Genomic DNA, 24,709 nt, shown 5'->3' with positions numbered 1-24,709 from the left:
GCAGTGGCAATATCATAGTCAAATCGAACAATCAAAAAAGGAGGAAAAATTGTCAAAGTGGTGCGGGTTTTCAATGCTGTAGTGTGCAGTGGCGGAACATTCATCAGTCGATATACAACCAGGTGAGTGAGCTAAAAATATTAGAAAATAAGGGCATAAGTTTCCATTCATTTTCCTTTAGGCATATTCTATAAAAATTAAAAACGCATATATACAAATAAAGTTTTCATAAGGTTGGAATTATAAATTAAGGGAAAAACCAAAAACGTAATAATGCAGAGTAGTCAGTCAAATGAATTGGCCGTCTACGTATTGAGGCGAGGTCAATTAAAGGCGCAGCTGACAAAATTCCAAACATATATCCATAATGTGGATGTGGATAACAATACCATGCAGATAAAGATACGTCTAGAGAAAATAAAAGAACTTTGGACTGAGTTTGATGTAGTTCAAAATAATATCGAGGCAATAGATATCAGTAATGAGCAATTGGACTACAGAGATACGTTTGTAAATTTATATTTTGATGTAGTTGCAAAGGCAGAGACTATGGTACAAGGTTCAAATGTAGTTAATGGCATAAACAGGTTGAGTATACCGGGCAATCTTGCGATAGGAGGTGACCCGGTGATAAGAATGAAGCCGTTAGAATTACCGTCGTTTTCGGGAAAATTTGAAGAGTGGTCCACATTTAAAGATTTATTTTTGACCATGGTACATTTAAATCCAACTATAGCAGGTGTACAAAAATTTGTATATTTAAGAATGTATTTGCATGGGGACGCATTGGCTCTGATACAAAATTTAGCAACCACAGGTGACAATTACTCGATTGCATGGAACACTGTCGTAGAACGATACGATAATAAGCGTATTCTCATACAATCTTATACAAGAAATATATATGAATTAGAACCTATGCAAAAGGAGTCAAGTGTTTGTTTAAGAAAGTTTACCGCTGATTTAAATATGAATATGCAAGCTTTAAAGGCGTTAGGTCATGATCCAGATGTCTGGGGTGCGCTATTATTACATGTGATTTTAGTCAAGTTAGATTATAATACAATACGCAATTGGGAATCTGTGGCTACCAAAGATACGTTACCCTCTATAACGGAGTTGACAACATTTTTAAATGAACGGTGTAAAATATTAGAGGCGATTGATACCTCAAAAAATTTATCGAATAAATTAAGTACGTCGCATTATACGCAGTCTAAGCAAAATTATTATCGTAATCCAACTGATAAAAACGTCCAATTTAAAAATAATAAAAAAGTAAATGCATTTGTTGCTACCAATCGTTTAGCATGTTACTTATGTAAACAATCACATCCTATTTACAAGTGTCAAAAATTTATCGCGCTCAATGCAAATGAAAGATTACTAAAGGTCGATGAACTAAACCTATGTCGCAATTGCCTGGGTACGGGTCACACGGATGTACAGGTGTGCAGATCGAAAAGGGTATGCTCCAAATGTGATAAAGCGCATAATACGTTGCTGCATAGTGATGTACCACAAGTTGTACAAAATCCGTCTACGTCAAACGTGTCTAATGCGGAAGTGGTGGTGAGTCACGCCGCCCGTGGTCAAACGCGCGCACAAGTACTATTAGCGACTGCGGAAGTACATATATTAAATGCATGCGGCGAACTAGTTGTATGCAGGGCATTATTAGATAACGGCTCACAGATAAATATATTGACTGAAGCAATGGTACAGCGATTAGGTCTTGTGAGAACAAAAATAAATAAATCAATAATAGGTATAAATGAGATAGTGAGTCGTGCGGCGTATCAGGTAACCGCGTCTATTAAGTCACGCATAAATAATTATTCTGCCACCTTGGACATGCTGGTATTGCCAAAAATTACCGGAAAACTGCCGACCAACAATATTGATACTAACAAATGGTCTATACCCACGGATATTAAGTTGGCAGATTCTAGGTGTTTTAAGCCGGAAAAAATAGATTTATTGATTGGTGCCGACACCTATTGGGAAATAATGTGCTCGGGAAATTTCAAACTGCACACAATGGGTCCGTACTTGCAGCAAACAATGTTCGGCTGGATTATTGTAGGACCAGTGAATGAAATTTCATCAAAAAATAATTCAATGGCTTGCTTTGTAATAAGTGAAGATAATTATTCAAATTTGGAAAAGGATATTGAAGAATTTTGGAAAATCGAGGAATTTTCTAATGCAAATATGCACGAAACGTCGGAAGATGTAATTTGTAGGAAACATTTTGAAGATAATGTATCAGTAGATTCCACGGGAAAATTTGTAGTAAAATTGCCATTCCGAGATAACGTAGACATGTTAGGCGACTCATATAACATCGCATTAAAAAGATTTTTATCGTTAGAGCGACGTCTCAAAAAGAATCCCGAGCGATATAGTCAGTATAAAGGTTTCATGGAAGAATATGAGCATTTGGGACATATGGAGAAAGTTAATGAGGACAATGACCTATCAGTGAAAACGTACTATATGCCACACTCTTACGTTCTTAATGATAGCAGCCGATCAACTAAATTACGAGTTGTATTTGACGGCTCATGCAAATCAGAATCTGGATTGTCGCTAAACGATGTATTGTTAAAAGGTCCTATATTACAGGACGACCTCACAGTAATTGTTACGAGATTTCGTACATATAAATATGCATTTTCAGCTGATATTAAAAAAATGTATAGGCAGGTATGGGTTGATAATGCAGATAGAGATTATCAGCGCATATTGTGGCGCGGTGATCCTAATGAGCCTATTAAGAAATATAGATTGTGTACGGTAACTTACGGAACGGTACCTGCAAGTTTCTTATCTGTTGCATGTCTTCATAAATCGGCGGATGTAAATAAAATACGTCCGGAGATAGCTCAGATAATAAAGCATGATTTTTGTGTTGACGATTGTTTAACGGGCGCCTCTACATTATCGGAGGCTTTAAATTTACGTAATGAATTAATTAAATGCTTAAGTAACAACGGATTTGAATTAAGTAAGTGGACAGCTAATCATGCCGATTTATTAAAATATATACCAATTCCTAATGAAAACTCACTATACTCATTAAATATGGAAACTGAAGCAATAAAAACATTAGGTTTGTATTGGGATTCAAACTCGGATAGTTTCATTTATAAAGTGTCGTTACCAATTCTTGAACATAAGATAACCAAACGAAGTATTTTATCTAATATTGCACGGCTATTTGACCCGCTCGGATTGCTCGGACCGGTTATCGTGATAGCTAAAATATTAATGCAACAATTATGGAAATTAAAAATAAATTGGGATGATGAATTATCAACAGAAATTCAAATGAAATGGAAAAAATATTTAAAGGATTTAAATCAATGCAATAATCTAAGTGTTCCGCGCTGGTTGCAGTGTGACGACGAAGAGAAAATATATATACACGGATTTGCCGATGCGTCGTGCAAAGCGTACGGGGCTTGTTTATATGTAGTAAGCACGCGCGCGGACGGTAGTCGCCACTCGCAATTAATATGCGCAAAATCAAGAATTGCGCCGATAAGTATAATAACAATACCGCGATTGGAGTTATGCGCTGCCTTACTATTATCAAAATTAATAAAAAAAATAGTTCCAGCGTTACGAATTAATGTTACGAATATTTATTGCTGGAGTGATTCCAAGGTGGTATTAGCGTGGATCGCATCGGATGCAATGCGTTGGAAACCGTTCGTTGCAAATCGTGTGAGTAAGGTTCATAATTTAACATCACAGTATTCGTGGTCGTATATTAATACGAAGGAGAACCCGGCTGACATTTTATCCAGGGGATGTGATGTTCAAGATATACAAAAATGTACATTGTGGTGGAACGGACCCGTATGGTTGACGGACGAGCACGCGAGATGTGAAGAATTCTATCAGGTACACGAAGATGAGGAGACACTATGTGAAGAGCGAAAGCAGTCGAATACTGTGGTAATGGTCACTGAAATAAAAGCAAATTATTTTATACAACTGTGTGAAAAATATTCAAAATTAAATCGGTTTCAGCGTGTGTTCGCATATATATTGAGGTATGTGCATAATATTTCAAGTAAATTAAAGACGAAAGAAAGATACTCGGGTCCACTCAGCAATGACGAGATCCAAAAATCGGTAAAAATATTTATTAGGCTCTTACAAAATCAATTTTTTGGGGAAGCGCTTCAAAATAAAAAATTGCAGTCATTAAATCCTTTCTTCGACAACGATAGTATATTGCGTGTGGGTGGCCGACTTGGAAACGCGACAGAGTTAACTTATGACCAACGGCATCCTATTATCATACCGTATTCGTGTCATTTTGATACACTAATTTTTAGAAATGAGCATGAAATGTCATTGCATGCTGGGCCCCAAGCAATGTTGGCAAATGTACGATTAACTTATTGGCCTATAAACGGTCGTCGAACCGCTCGAAAAGTCGCCCATAAATGTATAGCGTGTTTCAAAAACAAACCTAGTATTGTAGAGCCAATTATGGGTGTTTTACCAAAACCAAGAGTGAACCGACCAATGAGATGTTTTGAAACTACGGGTGTTGATTATGCTGGACCAATATTAATGAAGTCGCACGCGCGTAGAAACGCGCAGCTACAGAAGGCATATATATGCATTTTTTTATGTTTCGCAAGTAAGGCTGTGCACATAGAGCTAGTATGTGATCTCAGCACAGATGCCTTTATAGCTGCCTTGCACCGGTTTATATCAAGAAGAGGTAAATGCCATACCATATATTCCGATAATGGTACTAATTTCGTGGGTGCTAACAAAAAGTTAAGTGATTTGTCCACACTTCTTCTTTCAGAACAGCACAAAGTTCGCGTTCAAGACACTTTAACACTACACGAAATTACGTGGAAGTTCATACCGCCTCGGTCCCCCCATTTTGGTGGTTTATGGGAGGCTGCTGTCAAGGCCGTGAAAAAACACTTGAATCGAACCATTGCGAATTCACGGTTAACTTATGACGAACTATATACAGTATTAACACAAATAGAATGTTGCTTAAACTCCCGTCCTTTAATTCCTTTATCCGAGGATCCTACGGATTTGAATGTCCTTACTCCCGCCCATTTTTTAATAGGTAGCTCACTCCGCGCACTGCCTGAACCTGATGAGAGAGATATGTCTATTAATAGATTGTCTCGGTGGCAAAGAGTGCAGCAACTTGTCCAACACGTTTGGGCACGATGGAGCAAGGAATATTTGGGGCAACTACAAGGACGAAACAAGTGGTCCAAATGCAGAGGACCATCCATTCAACCTGGGACGATGGTGTTAATAAAGGAAAATAACTTACCTCCTTTAAAGTGGTTATTAGGCAGAGTCACAAATGTTCACCCAGGACCTGATGGTGTCGTAAGAGTAGCTACGGTGTATACGAATTTGGGACCCAAAAAGCGCGCTGTTCGGCTATTATGTCCATTACCCATAGACACATGAAGCACACCGGTTACGTGCTAATTAATTTTGTTTATATAATTTTTTTTTTTTTATACTATACATATTCACCTCATTACACTTGTACAAATGTAGCATACTATTTATAAAAATTATATAGGTCAGTTAATATCAACTATTAAGTATCCATATTGATGCATATACATATTTATTATTATTTAATGACCGACCATTGTTATCTTAATTGTAGCGATAGTCAATAATATTGTGTATTATTTTCGATGTTTGTTCACCTATTTAGTGAAATATTAGTTCTACCACCTAATTAGTTTATTACATTCATTATTATTATTTGTATTAGTTATTGTAAAATCGTATGAAACCTGCTTGTAATAATTTATATTTAATAAGTCATTTATATTGTTTAATTATTTTTTATTATATAATATGTGTTATATTTTGAAACCGTGTTTCAAGGTGGGCCCATGTTACGGCGTGAACACCGCAATACATGCTTATATATAGTATTTCTGTGATATTATGTGGAATTGTTATCTGTAAAATTATTATTGTATGCTTGTGCCGTAATATGTCCCCACGGATTAGTTAGTTGTCGTCGGACCAGCCAATTGGTACGACACTCAAAGAATATACAGTCCACTTATTATTTATTGAAAGTGTCGAATATTTTATTTTGTTCAATAAAATTAGTTTATATAGAAATAAACATCAAAATTAAATACCTACTTTCTAAATAGGTATTTTACATATCTTATTAACTCTTAATGTTGATATACAAATCATTTATTTAATTTTAAGTACTACTCAAATAGGTCAACAAACAAAGATTATAATTTCTTTAAATAATATTTGTATACATATTTAATTGTTTGACAACATCCTTTTTTCTTCTGTATAAAATATCATATTTAAATTGATAATTGATTAAGATAATTATTATAAAAACTGCCTAAATAAATTGAAGACAAGTGAAATTCTTAAAGTATTCAATATTTTTCATTTGCATTAGTATTAATTTACAGAACTTTGTTGATCAATTTTTAATACTATAATAGAATAATATTAGTCGCTAGAGAATAGATAATGCATAACTTTTATAATATAATCAAAACATTATTTTTCATAAAATAAATTAAGATCACAACATAAATAATAATAAAGATAACATGTCTAAACACATAAGATACAATAATCATACTATAATACAGTTGCACACAATTTCGTATAATATAATTGATTAGGATAAAATTAATTTATTATATAACTATAAATTTAGGAAAAATATTTAATAGTTAAAAACACATGACTAGACTAAGAATGACTAGAATAAATGTTAAAAGTCTAAAAATGTCGTTTTTTTTAACCAACCAAGTATTACATTCCAAACTGTGTATTATTAGCTTGGCTGTTATTGGGCATGAAACTGTTTTCAGCAGCTAAAAGCGCGGTAAGGGTGGAATGTGTGGTTGCCAATCCTGTGTTACTGTTTGGCGATGAATGTGGAATTTCATTGTGCTGTGGCAATCTTTCACCATATTCAAGCATATTTAACGCTTCAGCAAGTGTTGTTGATGTCCCTAATTATTACAAACATAAAATGACATATTTGAAATAGTTCAATTCAGTGTTAGTGTTTTCTACCAAATTATAATTTATTTCATCAATGTAGTTTTATCAATTTACTATTATGAAATTATATTTCATAGAAATATTACTATAAACTTCAACAAAATGGTATGAGGATATATTATAAAAGTATATTTTTTTTGAAGAATAGGGGTGTATAACTTGGATAGTAACATTTTCTTGAAAGATTTGAGATGTATTGGAATAGGAAGAATAAATGATGTTATGGATAAAACAAACACAACAAAAGCCAATTTAAAACAATTTTAGTAAGGATCTAAGATGATAGATACTAATTATTGAGGCATGGACTAATTTGTAAAATAATAGAAAGGAAAATTGGTGGAAAGAAAGACAAGGATGACTGAGAACTTTATTTAACAAATCATATCCAAAACAGAATCATCTAGTCACAAAGAATTGAAGAGACGAAAGTTAACAGAAAAGAGTGTAAAGTGTATAGAAGATTAAAAAGTAACTTTAGAGACTATAAATATTAAGATTGATAAAAAAATTATACCTAAATATTTCATTAATAAAATATAGTTTGATATAATATTTCAAGTCACTCAAATGGGCATTTAGTCTACAATTAATCTGATAATATTTGACCACATAAATTACACATAATTGAGTGCTGTGTAGCAAAAGAATTTGAATATAATATAGTATTCTATGTATTAATTTTTCATTATTATATAGATTTCCAAAAGCTCCATTAAAACAGTGTAAATGGCTTGATGCTTGTGTCAAGTATTCTTTTTGAGGAATTTGAGCACGATTATGATACCAAACGTCAGGGTTAGAACACGGATAATATCAGGGACCAGGGTATAGACACGTCTGTGTGTAATGCCAAAATCAGGTGACTGTGGCCTTGAACACGGTCTTTAGGAGGGAGTGGCATGCATTATAACTTAAATAAATCATATCATTATCATCACACAAAAAGAGACAGAACCGATATAGTGTTTATAAGCGTTTATAGTTCAAATTTTTACGAAATCTGTCGAATATGCAATAATTTGCAAGTCATTTTGAAGTTGAAAAATCATAACATTTTTTGCGTTTATAACTAAGGATTAAAAATACAACACTAAGTTTTCCATAAGTTTTCCTTCAAGTAGTTATAGAGAAAACTTGAAGCATCATAATAGGAAAAATATTAAGTGCTTTGAATTGTAAATTTTTTCGAAATAGCGTAACAATAACGATTTATCCTCAAACGATTTTAAATATTTGTTATTATTCAAAAAGTATAAGTCGTAGATACTTGAAAATTTTACCAGTTATTAAAATTGGCATTTTATTTACATGATTTAATTTTCAAAATATTTTGACTTTTTTGAGATATTGATAGACAACTAAAATTTTCAATTTTACTGAAAATTTTTTTTGGCCCTATCAAAATACTTGAAATTTTAATACAAAGTTTCTCATAAGTTATTCTTATAGTGATTAAAAAATTATAAGAATACATAGGCACATTTTTCTTTTATTAGCATTTGAAGTTCAAATATTGACAAAAATTCGTCAAAACCATGAATATTTTTTTTTTGTGTCTGTCATCACGTTTTGGGGCAGTAAAAGTGCTTCGATTTTTGACTTCATTACCTCGTTCGATCAGAAAGTGAATCTAGTTGGTACTTTTGAGGGTCAAAACTAGAAAATGTTTAATATTTTAAATTTTTCTAAATAATCGGGATAAACAAACTTAAAATTAAGGGAAAAACAGGAAATTTTACGTACAATCAGTTTTCGACAAAATCGATTTTGATTTTTATGTAACTTTAAAACGAATGTCCATTGATACATGAAATTTTCGCCGAATGTTTATATAAGTACCTATGTTCTATCCACCATGAAATTTAAATAAAAATTTGACTTAAGTTTAACTATTTATAGGTATATGCAATTTTCAATCATTATTAGTTTTTTTTTTAAATTAAAATCGATAAAAATTTATTTTTTAGGTAGAAAATCTTGAACATTTAATACAAGGCTCTTAACATATTATTACAATAGCAGTTGAAAAATAAAAGAAATTCATAGTTACAATTTTTTTTATAAGCATTCAAAGTTTGAATTTTGACAAAATACGTAAAAATCACAAAAATTCACAAATTATTTTAAGCAAGAAATTAATAAAAATTACCTTTTTTAAACTAAGATTTAAAAATTTAATATAAGATTCCTTACAAGTTTTTCAATTTTTATCACAAAAAAAATGTCCACCGAAAATGCAAATTAAATTTTTATAAGCATTTGAATTTCAAATATTGACAAAATTCGTCAAAACCATGAATATTTGCAAATTATTTTGTAGTTCAAAACTCATAATATTGTTTGTATTTTTATCTAAGGTTATAAAATTCAACACTAAGTTTTCCATAAGTTTTGCTTCAAATAGCTATAGAGAAAATTTGAAGCGTCAAAAATGTTTTGAGCGTTTGAGTTTTAAATTTTTATGAAATCGCGTAATGATAACGATTTATCCTCAAACCAGGTATATGTATATCTATGATAATATAAGGTATTATGAATTATGATAACTACATGATAACTATACTAATTGATTAACCATGCCTTATGCAAAATGTGTCTTAATTGAAAAATAAAATATTTGTTTCAAAATAGAATATATGTCAATATTTAAATATAATATATCCTAGACTGACAAATCATCTCCGTTCAGAATCGTTTTTCATATACAATGATACCTATCATTGCATTAAAATTTAATCCCATCCATTACAGTAACCTACTGTTCAGCAGAGTGACATCCTCGACTTACCCGCTTTTTTTTTTTATTTGGAATAAAAAAGATTGTACAATATTTAATAATAATAATACCTGAGATAATGATACTACTAGATTCTGAATGGGATTGACTGATTGAAGAATTTGTATTTTCGTTCAAAGTTATACTGCACACCTACAACATACCATTTTATGTCACATAACTACATAATATATTATACAAATATCATCAGTCAATATCCATAAATTAATATTTAATATTAAAGTATAATTTTAAATTCATACAGGTTGCTCTTCAATTTCACCATTTTCAGTAATAATAATTTGTTGAGGAGACTGCAATTCTGGAGGTTTATTGAGAATCATTGTGGATCTTACTTTGTTCAATATAAACTCTGGTAATTCAAAACCTTTAAGTTCATGAGGATTATTTCTGAAAATTATTAAAATACCTAGTTAAAATGTTATCACTTATTATAAAATAAAACTATAAGAATGTAAAAGTATGTAGTGTTTCCCAAGTAAAGTATGTTAATAGTTTATTCAGATATAGTTACAATGGCTGAAACTAAAGAGAATCTAATGAAGACTATAAAAGTACTATTAAATAAAATTCAAGTAATCGACCTTAAAATAAATAAATGATAGAGTAAGTATATGATATAATCTAGTTAACAACGCAGAATAAGGACATTGGAAATAGATGATTACACATTTGAAAAAGAGGAATATTTTATAATAACCTGATGTTACATGAAAAATGTATTAATTTAATTGTATAATAAAATTTAATGAAGTAATCAAGAGCCACTAAATTATATTAAAGGAAATATTACCTCACAATTGATTCTTTAAATGTTTAGAACTCCTGTTTAAATTAAAATTTTATCAACCAACAGTCTTGGTTACACCAATGTTTCTTAAAGCATGTAAAACATGGGTAACTTAAAACTCAACAAAAATAGATTGATAATATTTACTATAATAATAACTTAATAATATTAATATTAGATAATATTAACTTTTTATCATTTGTAGGGTACTCAAATTTTAACTATTTATCAGTTAAGATCCAAAGTGTCCCCTTTGACACTTATTCTGTTATATATTATTACATAGTAAATTTGTGTTCAGCAGTTGAAATTTTGGGTACCTTTAATTTTAGAGTTAATTGCTCTATTGTCAATCTGAAATACTAGAATATTATCCGAGTTTCATAAATAATTTATATGATATTTGAATTTATATGCAAGGAATGGGAATTATTTAACGATAATATTTTACATAGTCATAAATAACTAAAAATTAAAACACTTGAACAAAAATCATGAGATAACACATATTATGTTAATTTTACTTTTACATTTTATAATAAGTCAATTCACTTTATTATTAAAGCTTACTACACAAAATTGAGGCTTCTGAACACAAATTTACCATATTATACGTTTATATGAGACAAAAACAGCACATGTAGTTATGGTTTTTTTTAACAAACATTTTTTTGTTATAAATTAAACCATATATTTATTTTAATTATTATAGACATTTTTCTAGGAATAGCTAAGTATTTTTAAGAAGAAATCATTTGAAATTTAAATTAGGTAATTGTATAAGTACTATTTTATTTTATTTTATTTATTTTGATAGGGATATGCGAAAATGTGTTGGGTGTTTAATATAAACAAATATTAAATTAAATTAAAAAATATAAATAAATTAATATAAAATTATTACTTCTGATTCACAGTGCTCAATATTGACTGTACATCATCTAATAACAGTATTGAAGTTGCATTTACAGATGTAGGTGGTGGTAAGACAAACATTTTTTGCTTCACCAGCCACTCACGATCTTCCATATCAATGGTATATTGAAATAATTCTGGATGCTTATTGCCCATACGACTTCCTCTCTGTAAAATAAATAAAATTATTTAATTTACTTGAATTAAAGACAATATTCAATTAAACAGTAGAAATGTGTGAATTTTATTAAAAAACAAAATAATAATAACTAAAAGATATTGTACCTTGTTAGCAGCTCTTGTAGCCAACACAAATAATGTTTGAGAATGAATTTTCACTGGATCCCAAGTAGACTGAAATCTATGAAATTTCACCAAAGGTGTCTGAGATGATGTTTGTTCAATTGTAGGAGAAAGATTATTTTCAGTTTCTTGAACAGGTGGCTCTTTGCGTTTCAGTAGAGATCTATTCTGTAAATAAAAGTTAATGAGTATCAGTATGGTTAAATAAAATTTAGTTTTGACTATGCCAAATATAAATTATTTAGTTACTTTGGAATGTTGTTTTGCAAACCGCGATTCAATTAACATGTCTGTAGTTTGTGATGTATTAAATGGTGAATTACTGCCAGACAATGGTGGATTTGAATACATTAACTTTGCTTCATCTAACATTGTTCGACATACTTCTCTCACATGATCTTCAGTTATACAATTTGAACCCAAATTATTTTTAACATTGTCAATAGCCAAGCCAAAATATGACTGAAAAAGTTATTGTCAACATTGTTATGAAAATCAATATACCAGCGGTTAATACTTACTGTCAAATATTTTTTAATAACATCATCAATATCTTTATTAATTGAATTCTGTAAATTTTGTCGCAATAGATCTAAAGATTTTGCAGCGTTTACCAAATTCTTTGCACGCATCTTGGCCGCTTTTGTAGTAGCTTTATCATTACCATTAGCAACGTCAATAATATTAGCAAGTGTCACTTGTCGCATATTGAACGTACTTTTCTAGAAAAAAAGAATAATACAATTTTATAAATCATACGTTATGAGAATTCAGTTAGATCGTTCAGAAAAATCAATGGATACATATTACATACCCATGGGACAAAATTTTCACTGGTTATCACTTCCAAATCAAATACTGGAGCTTGCCGAACAAGCGGTACAGGCTTAGAGGACCTGTGAAAATTGTTCGGCTGTTGGTTCACCATTTGTTGTAATTGCTGGTCATCATTTAAGTGTTTTATTGGGAGTTTATGGACAACCATTTTATAACAACGACGGAGTGTGTAATGCGTTACAAAAAATCATTGATCCGAAAATTATTAGAAACATGGTTTAACCAAGCTGACCAGAAATCAGTATTCAGAACATTTTTCTTCAACAGCATTTATTATTTAATTAATGATATGATAATATCGTATTATTTTTATCAATTTCGTGTAGTTCCAGTTAAAATCGATAAATTGAAGAATATCGATAGTGAGTATCTTTAAATCGCTAACCAACGATAATATTTTAATACAGATTATAATCAATACCTTTATTGATATTTAAATGTCTATTAACAGGGTATAGACACTGTGTGTAATGGCCATTCTTAGATCATATTATCATAATATATTCATATACTATGGAGCCATGGCCTATCTCGCCTGTGTAAACAATTTGAAGCACATATTAGCGACGAGTCTCTCCTTGAAATTCGTTATCTGCGCATACGTGAATCTACTCGTCGCATATTTATTTTATAAATAAACGCGGTGTTTAATATTCAAATAAAATATAATAACATAATTTATTGTTTATTTTATTTATTTGTATATTTATTATCATTTAACTATCAATACTACATAACTACAGAGTATAGAACATTCAACATTACTAACTACTGATTATTAAATAATATTAATTTTGTTAGGGTTCTTCTCACATTTTTACCCGAAGTTGACATTGTTTTTATCTTCGCAAAATGGTGCAGCCTCAATGTCACGTAGTAATCAATTATGATTTTAATTAATTGATTTCGGTGATTATCGAACACACATTGGTTCAATATATGAGTCTTCATTGTTTCGCAGTTAAATATTGATGTGTCTTCGGCCTTCGCTAACTTCATTAATAGTTTTAGAGCATATAATTTGCTTGATATTTTTTTTTTTAAATAAATTGTTATTATTAAATCGAAATATATATTCGGTCGCTAAGCATATTTTGCGTACATTTGATGAAAAATTTATTAATTTTCCCCGATTTTAGATTCTGAACGAAGTGATGAATGATTGATTTTACAATGATGTGTTTTTTTTTTTTTTGTGTCTGTGTACAGCATAACTAGTCGAAATAATGCTTCGATTTCAAACTTTGGGGGTGATTTCCGATGTAAAAGTGAATATCCTTGGTGCATTATAGAGGTCAAAAGTAAACATTTTCCAACAGTTTTCAAAATAATCGAGAAAAACAAAAAAAAAAAAATGACAGAAAAACGGGAATTTTTACGCAAAACCAAATTTCGACCAAATCGATTTTTTTATATGGTTGTAATTCAAAAACTAATCACTGTAAATACTTGAAATTTTCACCAAATGTTTATGTTAGTGATAAATATATACAGTTTAATTTTCACAAATTTTTGACTCTTTTTTGAGTTATTTATAGACCACTGAAATTTTCAACTTTTTTGAGAATTTTTTTTGAAATGCCGGTAAAAAAATAATAGACGACCAAAAAAACTTGAAAATTTAATACAAGGTTCCTTATGAGTTGTTCTTATTGTAGCTAAAAAAAATTAAAAATCGTTAGTCACAATTTTTTTTTATAAGCGTTTATAGTTCAAATTTTTACGAAATCTGTCGAAAACGCGAAAATTTGCCTCCACCCCACCACCAATGTACAGCAGAGCGATACCCACTTCCCCACTTTTTTTTAAATTTTAGTAATACCTAATGAAGTATTTGTATTTTCACGTTCGACTAATAATGAATCACATACATTACAAAAATCTTTTTTTCGTCGAATTTTTCTAACGTAATGTATGTAACAAAATCAATAACGAATTCTTCTAACCCTGGCGTTAATGGTAATCATAATCGTGCTCAAATTCCTCAATAAGAATACTTGACACAAGCATCAAGTCATTTACACAAGTAAAATGAATTATAACTCTTGTATATTGTGTTAGAACTCCACCAAGAAAACTCCGGGAATTTCATTACATCAGTAAGTTGTGTATTCAATTTCGGTGCAAAAGTATTTGAATATAATATAGTATTCTATGTATTAATTTTTCATTATTATATAGATTTCCAAAAGCTCCATTAATACGGTGTAAATGGCTTGATGCTTGTGTCAAGTATTCTTTTTGAGGAATTTGAGCACGATTATGAATACCAAACGTCAGGGTTAGAACACGGATAATATCAGGGACCAGGGTATAGACACGTCTGTGTGTAATGCCAAAATCTGGTGACTGTGGCCTTGAACGCGGTCTCTAGGAGGGAGTGGCATGCATTATAACTTAAATAAATCATATCATTACTATCACACAAAAAGAGACAGAACCACAGATATATACAATAATCTGTGGACAGATCCAATAAAGAGTTTTGTAATGTCCATAGACCTTATACTCAGTATAAGGTCTATGGTAATGTCCTATGCCCATTGGCCATTGCGTTGTTTGGTTGTTTCCGTTTTTATAATTCCGTAACTAAGAGGGATACACGTTGCTAACATTCTATCAGATTACGGTTACGGTACAATTTCCAGTACTTCAGCTGATCGAGTGTCTATTCCATATTGTTCAGTCTGTGGTACCATGACTCATGAGTGCGTCTCACAGACGCGATATCTATTATCAGTATTATCAATTATCAGTTGTTAATTTGTTAATGTTATAGTCACATTGCAGTCCGTGGTTATAGTGCATGTGTGTACTGTGTTGTGTAAATTTGTGTTTTTTTTTCTGTGTCTAAGTGTCTTCAGTAGTTTTGTTGTTCAGGTTCAGCCGTTCAGCGGTCTTTGCGTTCGAGTTTGAAAATTCAAGTTAAAAAATTATTGATCAATCAATAGATAAAAATTTTGATTTTTCGTGCCCCATTACTTATTGATTCTAAATGGATAGTGCATGTGCAGTAACAACAGTGAGGAATGAAGATTATGTCGAATATTTTTTGTTTATTCGGTCAGATGAAAGCGAGGAGAATGCCGAAGAAATGGTAAAACATATTAACCACTTTAACACTAAAGCATTGGAGTTGGTAGATAGACTGTCCAAACAGTTTATATGGCACAAAGACAAGTTCAATTTGATACCACGGTTTTGCCCATCAGCAGAACTGAGACAGTCATTTTCCGATACTTCGGACGGTAATACCTTTTAGTTTATCACTACTTATTTAATATTTTTTCATTAGAACCCAATGAACCCATTTTTTTCACCACCTACCAGATAGGTCTTACCTCCATTCTGCCAACCCAATATTATACCACAAAACAGACAATCACTGTCCAGGCACGGCACTAAAAAAACTTTCCAGAGGGGGGGGGCAGAATGGGGCACATATTTTTTTTTACATGGACTAAGGTTTTTTCAATTAATACTGAGGTTATTGAAATGAAATATTAATATTTTCGTATCATATATCATATTATAGCTATTAGCATATATAGTACACAAGTTTTTATATTTTATGTTTTAAAAGTTTAAACAGATAATATGTACAAATTTATGAATAGTTAAAAGTATTTTAAGAATAATGTCAAATATCTTTTATATATCTTATGTAAGAAAATGTTTAATTACAGATCTTCAACAACTATATTCATAATGATATACAAAAATTATAATTTCTTTATGACTTTAATATTACATACCTTTGTGAATTATGTTTCTTTTACTTATTTACATTTCATAAATATAAATTAAAGTAATTGTGTTAAGTAATGAACAGATGAATTTGTTTGAATCATCTTCAATGCAATGATTTGGGGTATCTTTGTTTGTTTATTTTCATCCGGTAATTATTACTCAATAAAGGTAATGACTAATGATAAATAAATAAAAGGTTTTTTCTTATTTTAAAAATTTCAAAACATATTTTATTGAAATTGTAGTAAAATTTTTCCTTATTAAACAAATAATAAATTCAATTTATTCTTCAATTTTTTTAGTAGTGATAAATATATTAAATAAGCTTTAATATTGATATTTTACACAATACCTGTTTGTCCTAATATGTCTATACAGTAAATGATTGAAAATCTTATAATATTAAAAAGTACCTAAACAAAAATGTATAAAATTGCACCAATATCAGTAGGAATAATATTTTTTTTAAATAAAAACTTGTGATTACTTACCAAATATTTAACTATTAAAATTTCAAATTAAGTAGTGTGTGTATTGAAGTACCTACTTTGTATTTTTTGTTGAATTTTGGAGGTTAAAATAGTTCATAGATATTCATTAAAATATAGATACTTTAAAAAATACTTTTTAAAATCAAGTATTCAATCAAACAAAATGTATATTAGTAATCATGTAATAGTATGTCAGGCCTTGCATGTTGACACATTAATATGCTGTGTCGCACGCCCGTATAAAATATTAATATTATTATATCAGTTTTTATAACAGTAAAAACTTAAAACACAAATCTTCAAAAATACAAAAGTATTTTCATAAATTCTTTGATGTAGCTCTTTTGAAAATAATGTTTTATAACTTAATAATATTGTACTTATAGTTTTCAGTAGTGAGGGCACTGGTGAGTGGATCTGAACTATTTTTTGGTGGGGGGGGGGGGGTGGCTAAATCTGCACTTTGTACCCATTGGCGCCGTGCCTGTCACTGGCTATTTTGCTATTGAAAGATGCTTCTGAGCCATATTTACCATTACTATTTTCCAGAAGTATTACCACCACATTTGTATGGTGTAACCCATTATGGTGATAACATTGAAGACGAATGGTTTATTGTATATTTATTGAAAGAGATCACAAAGGAATATCCTGAATTAATTGCTCGGTATGTATATTTTAATTTGTTGTTTATTCAATATTTTACATTTCAATCTTTAGTGTTATAGATTCTGACGGGGAATTTCTACTTATAGAAGCTGCTGAGTGTTTGCCCAATTGGGCGAATCCTGATAACTGTGATCAGAGGGTAATTCTATTTTTGTTTTTGATAAAAAGACATATTAATTTATGAATTGTCTTAAAAGGTCTACATAAGTGATGGAGATGTTCATATTATTCCATTAGTTAGTTCAAATAGTAGAAAATCAATTACTGTTTCACAAGCATTAGAACAGATTTCCAAACATCCTACTGCCACTATAGCTACACAAGAAGTTAATTCTGCAATATCATCGCGTTTGCATAGGTAAAAATACTGATTTAATTAAATGCTCATTACTTAATATTATTTTTTTTTAACTTCTAGGTATCCTGATAAAATCAAGGAAAATCTCCATTGCTGTCATGCATATTTACCAGTAGGTGTTGCATACTTATTAAAACACCAGCCTAGTCTTATAGCACCAGCTGTAATAGCATTTTGTCATAGAGATATGTTGGATATTAAAGCATGCCAAACGATGAAGTAATTAGTTTTGTATTCAAACACCATGGCAATCATTAATTGTACTATTCATTTTTAGAAATTTTCCACCAAAAGAGAGAGTAATGCGTACAGTGACCATGACTAAATGTTTGTATGCTATGCTTATAAAACAAAAATTCATTCCTGAAAAGAGAACTGGTTGGGATTTAGTTGAAACAACAGACTTGCGATACAAAGCACAAATTACTGGAATAAAAATAGTAAGAATAATGATTTTTATTTTTAATTGAATAATATTAATCTATTATAAAATTTGAATTTGTTTAAATTTGGTATTACTCTATATTATACTGTAGTCATTAATACAATTTTGACTAAGATAGTTTTTTAAAAATAAATTATATTAATATATAAAATTATATATATATATATTAATTTTAAGATGAGGTACTAAATGAATATAATTAAAACATTAATTTTATTTATATAAATGCATATTCATTTTTTTTTATTAATGTCAAATTTTATAGCATTTCTATCATAACCATAGTTAGTTATCTATTAGTTTTAGTATTACTAATTATGTAAATGCATAAAATATAATTAATTTAACTCGAAGAGGACACTATATATATATATATATATATATATTTGTTGTCTCCGTCTTATAAGTGCGTAACATAACAAATTTGTGCTTAGCAGATCATGTTTAATTTTGTTAGTTTAAAAATTAGAGTAAATTGACCTATTGTGTAACTTAATGGTAAGAACATTATCTTTGTTTGTATGTGGGGTTTTTACGATAACTTAGTTTTTAAGTGAGTTTTGAGCATTTTTAATTTACACTTTTTATATATTCATAACTTGCTACTAAATTGAACTATGGTAAAAACCCTCACAGAAACACAGATAATGTTTTTAACATCAAGTTTTATAATAGGTAAATTCACTCTCATTTTTAAACTAACGGAGCTAAACGTGATCTGCTGAGCGTATATTTGCTATGTTATGCACTTGTAAGACGAAGACAACAAATGGATGTGTAGCGTTCTCTTAAATTATGAATTTTCTATTGTGGGGAATGGCTTCTTTAATCCAGTCATTCAAATTTGGAAAAATGTTTTGGTTCAATTTTGTAAAATTATGTCGTGGAAAAAGTAAAATGCCTTTATTCCTTATATTATTATAATAAATATTTATATATTTTATACTTGATAAATTGTGTTGTATTTATGTATAATTGTATGGTTTTTTTTTGTTGTTAAGGCTTGTGGATTTGAAATATTAGCCAGCCAAGCAAAATCAACTGTCAAAAATACTCCTATAGATTTGACCTATGACAAACGTTGGCATCATTACAAATCATCTTTAGCTGAAAAAGGATATTTTAAAGTAACTATAAATTTTAATAAATTTCATTATTTTAATGACCCAAATTAAACGCCACAAATGTAAAATTAAATAAATTAAATGATCCAAATAAGATACCAATATTTATGTTTTTAAGTTTAAATTTATTTTCATTAATCCTTTGAAATAAAATTATTCAATTTGACAATCGATTCTAAGATACTCGCTCATAAATATAAATTTTTTAATATATTATATCTTGATAGAAACTAAAGTTAACAAAAAGTGTATTTTGTTTGAATAGACTTAACTATAAAACTTGACTTGTTGGACAACAGTATTAAATAATAATTACTTTTTTTTGCTTTTGAGTGACTAACTATTGATTGTTTATTACTGGTCTAAGACTTGCTCCAATTTTCAATTTTTTATAAATATTTTACTTATAGATAATTTGAAGCCTTTAAAGTTGTACACTTAATATTTACTTAAATAACACTAATTGAAAATTTCTTCAAATTACAGTTAATTTTTGATAATACTATGAGGTTGAATCTCAAAATTAATTTTTGTTTTATACTGCTTCTAAACAAATAAATTAACCTCTCTTACAGTATTTATTTTTAATGTAGAGTTATTTCATAGGAACAATAGTAAAAAGTTAATACAAATAAAATCTAATTTCTATATTATCATTAATTTATTTTAAAATATTAACAAAAAATAAATATCATTACAAGTCAACAATCTTTATATAAAAAAAAAAATATGGCTCAATAATACTTGGTTGTATTTCCAGAAATATCTTGTTCCTTCAAATAAACTAGTTTAATAAATTAATGCTTATTCAGGTTAGCTCATTAATCATTATAATTGAATTATTATTATTATTTAAAGTCTAGTATATAATATAATATATTATATATGATTCAACTGTTAATAGTTTATATATTTGTTTACTGAAATAAGATTTTATAAAACTATTATTAAACAATTCAATATAAATGAAGTAATAATTATACCATAATAAATAACATTAATAGTTATAAATAACTGACAATAACTATATATTTTATTGTGAAAATTTTTGTTTATCTTTTATCTTTTAAACCCCAAAAAAATAATATATTTCTGCCTGCATTTTGTGCAAGTATGTATAATGTAATAACATCTATTATGATTTTATCATCGAAACTGTCTATAGCTATGTTTTTATCTTTTTGGGTTTGGTCCATCAATCTTCGGTTTTGGAAACAATTTGAATGGCTTTCATATAAATAACGATAATTGTAAGATTAACAAATGTACAATTATTTACTACAGATTAACTAAATTAATTTTTGCTCATCATAATTATTTTTTTGTAATAATTGTTTTTTGCTTTCATATTGAGCTCCTATCCACCCACCCCTAATTATTAAAAAACATCAAGAGATTCTCTTGATTCTCTAAGATCATAATCGTTTTGCCACTGCCTCATATTGATATCCTGATTTCTTGATAAATTATTTATGAGCTTACGTATACATTATTAACATTTTTATACCAACAAATAATATTTTAAGCAATAAACATTATACTTGAAAGAAAAAACTTGAAGTATGTAAATTAAACATTCTATTGTGTTTTAATTCCAATTAGTTTTTTTGAATTATATTTAGTTTTGTCCTGTTTACCATGTAATGAAAGATTCTTCAATACATTTTGAATATTAAATTAAACAACTAATTAGTACATTTCAATTCATTTCCGTATTTATAATATTTAGAATACACTACATTACCCACACTTAAATTATATTTTATGAATAAATACAACTAAATATTGCTATTTGTCAGTTAGATTACAAATTAAAAAATTTGAAATTCATATTATTTTATGTCTCTATTATAGAATTTATATGAAGGTTCAAATGGATACAAACTGTTAGAAGATCAAGCTAAACAGTATTACCTATCAAATGTAGATGAATATTTATCATCTCCATCAATTAGTCAAAGAATTAAAAATATTTTAGATAGCGTGACTGAACAAGAATTAGCACAGCTGAAAAGCGATATCTCAGATTTAGAACCAGAAGATGATGAAAAGTGGTTAGATGTCTCACCATCTGATTTAGATCGTATTCTTAAACAAAAGTTTGGATTGAAAAATTCTGAACAATCTTCAGCATCAAATTTTGCTTCCTCTTTTACTGACAAGATTAGAAGCTTTTTAAACCAAGCATCTGATATTAATGGAGCAGATTTCTCTAAAAATCATCTTAGGTAAGTGTAGATTATGATTAAGTGGAATATTCATTATTGCCTATTTTCATTACCCAATATCCAGAGAAGTATTTAGGAATTTTGCGCCCAAGGTAAGAAAAAAAAAAACGCCCCTTCCAACCTAAATTTCTTTAGTAATATTTGTAAAAAACAACATGATAGTTTATTAGTATCTGAGTGTCATTACTTTTTTTCATCACCCAAATTTAATTACCATATTATATCAAAATTTAGCGCCCTTAAAATTTTAGTATCCGAGGCCCAAGCCCCCCACCTAAATATGTCATTGCTTCTACTATTTATACTGTATTTGCTAACCTTACTACTTAATTTTTAGCAATGAATAACACATATTTTTTGTATTTTAATTTAATGTTTAATATTCACTGTGAACTTACAACATATTGTCTAATTGATGACTTAATCAATATAACAGTGACGATTCTGATGATTTGGATGATGAAGATAAACCTGATGATGATAAACTTTCCAACTTATTAGTTTGTGGACCAGACGTAATGTGTCCGACAAATGATGACAAAGATGCGGTTGCTGTTAGATACAAGAAACATAAAAACAAAACAAATGAAAAAAGTGGTGTGAATTTTGAACCAGAAAAATATGAAGCTGCACTAAGAAGTATTTTAGGTATAGTTTAAATTATATAGTTTAACATTATAACTTAAAATAATCTTTTTTTAAATTTAAATGTTTTTAGATTTTAAAATTCCTGAAGACAATTGGGATGAGTCAAACAGTTCTGACATGGATTCATATGGCAGTGATTGTGATGACATAATGTCAGGTAATGAAATAGTTAATGATATTGTTGATCTCAAATATGTTCTTTATAATCATTTTCTGTACCTATATTTAATTGAATTGTCTTATACTCTTATGAGTTAATTTAACTATTATTGTAATATTTAAATAAAAAAGACTTTTTCTTGTTATTTATTAATAATTTTAAATTTTAATAATTTTAATTTTACAGTCAGACACATTAAAATTTATGTATATTTTTGAAATCTTATTATTTGATTGTGTTTTTTTTATAATTTTAATTGCATAGGATAAGTTTTGTTTGATTGGAAATGACTTATAATGTGATTGAAATTAACAATATAAAATAGATTCTGCTGAATACAAACTTAGTATTTTGAATGTTCATAAAATGAATACAACATAGATTAAGCATCCTTTAAGTTAAATGACTTATTTATAATTGAACAACATTTTAACTCTGATATTTAGGAAGTCAAGCTGGTGCTAGTCTTACTAGTTATATGGCTCAAATGGACAAAGAACTTGCATCTACATCTTTAGGAAGTAGTTTTGTAAAAAAACCTACAAGTGACAAAAATAAATTAAAAGTATGCAATTGACATTGTGTCTATCAATTATTTTGCTTTACATTATTCTTAATTTCTTTCTTGCAGAAAACTGTTAGAATAGACCCTACAGTCCAATGTCAAGACAGCGAAGAAGATAATTTCTCTGATGTGGAAGATTTTGAACCTGTTGACATAGACGTAAATGCTTTTCAACATATTCTTAAATCATATCAAGAACAGCTTGGTTTACCAGGACCTGCTGGCAACCTTTTAGGACCAGCTGGTCTAAATTTGGGCCAAGAACCTTCCAAATAATTTTTTTAACTTTAAAGTATGAAATATAACATTCTTCTCTTATACAATTTTTTTTTATACATGCCTATATATATTTAATTTACTTTCTAGTTTTTACAAATTAAATAATTCCATGTATTTTATAATATTTTATTATTAAGTTATGAATTACAAAAAAACAAATCAGCATTTTTACATCAGGTAATCACTATTTTTTAAAAAACATCCATGATAATGTTTATTTACTCTAGTCTTGATTTGTTTCGTCATATTATATCATGAATAAAATCAATTAATTTTTAATAAAGTCTCAAATGTGTAAATAAATCACCTTTTGAATTCTTTTGCTTACAGCTGATACACACCTAACCACACCTAATCTAACCTAACCATAAGTATACATAAGACTATTATAGTTATTCTTTTTTACCAACATCTTGTCTAAACTTTGAAGTCTGAACACTGTTTGTGGATACTTTGCGAAAATCTACAATTCAACTTAAAATAATTCATTAGAATTAATTAACACAAGAGAAGCAATTAAAAAAAAATTTATTTTGTATTATAAAAAAATCAAATAATACCTAAAGTATTATAGTAAACATATGTATCTAAGTAGGCGAATCAAAAAAATCCACAAACATAAACCAGTAAAAAAAAATCAATTTGCGAGTCACACTGTTATTATTTAGCGTTTACATCCATTGAATAAAAAAAAAAACTATAAGCAAATTTAAGTCTTTAATAAAAACAGAATACATGAGTAATGAATAAGGTAATTTATTATAATTATAATTATTTGTATTTTGTCAAACACATACTATTATGATATTTGCCGTGTGACATATTATTATTACTAAATCGTAAATTATTTCTTAAAATTTTTTATTTTATACCATTAATGTTCCTATTCGGCTATTCTAAATTATCACAATTGCAGTATAGGTTGTACAAACGCCGAGAACGAACCGATTCATCGATTTCGTTTGTAGGCCTAAGGTATTCGTTAATAATACTCTATAATTTAATTTATGTCGTTAAAATAAAATTATCGATCAATTACAGAGCGCGGTCGTGTAAAACGTGTAAAAAACGATTCTTAAGTGATGGGTACGGGCATTAAATGTGATTTCGATTAAATCCAATAGATGGAATGGCCCATCAGAGACGAAAAAACGACCATGAAACTCGCACAGACAGGTAAATAAAATACAACTTAAAATAATTAATCAATATTAGTATACATATACACTTGGGCGAGCGCGTGCATGTACGCGAGCGGCGTGAA

At 29.0% G+C, this 24,709-nt stretch overlaps 3 protein-coding genes across 4 annotated transcripts; 2 read left to right on the top strand and 1 right to left on the bottom strand.

Moving 5' to 3' along the window:
• Window positions 1–273: 273 nt before the first annotated feature.
• On the top strand, window positions 274–5,475 carry LOC149055139 (uncharacterized). Its single transcript, XM_089229514.1, has 2 exons — window positions 274–3,966; window positions 4,042–5,475. Exons 1-2 carry the CDS (start codon window positions 274–276, stop codon window positions 5,473–5,475), a joined length of 5,127 nt encoding a protein of 1,708 aa, XP_089085640.1.
• A 953-nt stretch (window positions 5,476–6,428) lies between these two features.
• LOC107164068 (deoxynucleotidyltransferase terminal-interacting protein 1) lies at window positions 6,429–13,014 on the bottom strand. Its single transcript, XM_015511750.2, has 8 exons — window positions 12,706–13,014; window positions 12,413–12,613; window positions 12,141–12,353; window positions 11,874–12,059; window positions 11,578–11,756; window positions 10,126–10,273; window positions 9,934–10,015; window positions 6,429–7,031 (listed from the first exon to the last, which is right to left on the bottom strand). Exons 1-8 carry the CDS (start codon window positions 12,874–12,876, stop codon window positions 6,829–6,831), a joined length of 1,383 nt encoding a protein of 460 aa, XP_015367236.1. The 5' UTR covers window positions 12,877–13,014; the 3' UTR covers window positions 6,429–6,828.
• A 2,478-nt stretch (window positions 13,015–15,492) lies between these two features.
• On the top strand, window positions 15,493–23,748 carry ecd (ecdysoneless cell cycle regulator). Of its 2 annotated transcripts, none has more exons than XM_089228589.1 (12): window positions 15,493–15,976; window positions 17,522–17,636; window positions 17,690–17,777; window positions 17,836–17,996; window positions 18,057–18,215; window positions 18,274–18,436; window positions 19,443–19,568; window positions 21,420–21,793; window positions 22,230–22,441; window positions 22,512–22,598; window positions 23,048–23,166; window positions 23,233–23,748. In XM_089228589.1, the coding sequence occupies exons 1-12, from the start codon at window positions 15,724–15,726 to the stop codon at window positions 23,440–23,442; spliced, it is 2,067 nt and encodes a 688-aa protein (XP_089084715.1). In that variant the 5' UTR covers window positions 15,493–15,723; the 3' UTR covers window positions 23,443–23,748. The 2 variants fall into 2 exon arrangements, with proteins under 2 accessions (XP_089084715.1, XP_015367234.2); XM_015511748.2 differs by having other exon boundaries at window positions 17,519–17,636.
• Window positions 23,749–24,709: the final 961 nt, after the last annotated feature.

The sequence above is a fragment of the Diuraphis noxia genome, unplaced genomic scaffold (assembly GCF_037042655.1).
Source record: "Diuraphis noxia isolate RWA-SAM2 unplaced genomic scaffold, SU_Dnox_SAM2 contig0005, whole genome shotgun sequence".
Taxonomy (NCBI): Eukaryota; Metazoa; Arthropoda; class Insecta; order Hemiptera; family Aphididae; genus Diuraphis; species Diuraphis noxia.
The sequence above is the reverse complement of the archived record's forward strand: the minus strand, read 5'-3'. Positions and strand labels throughout refer to the sequence as shown.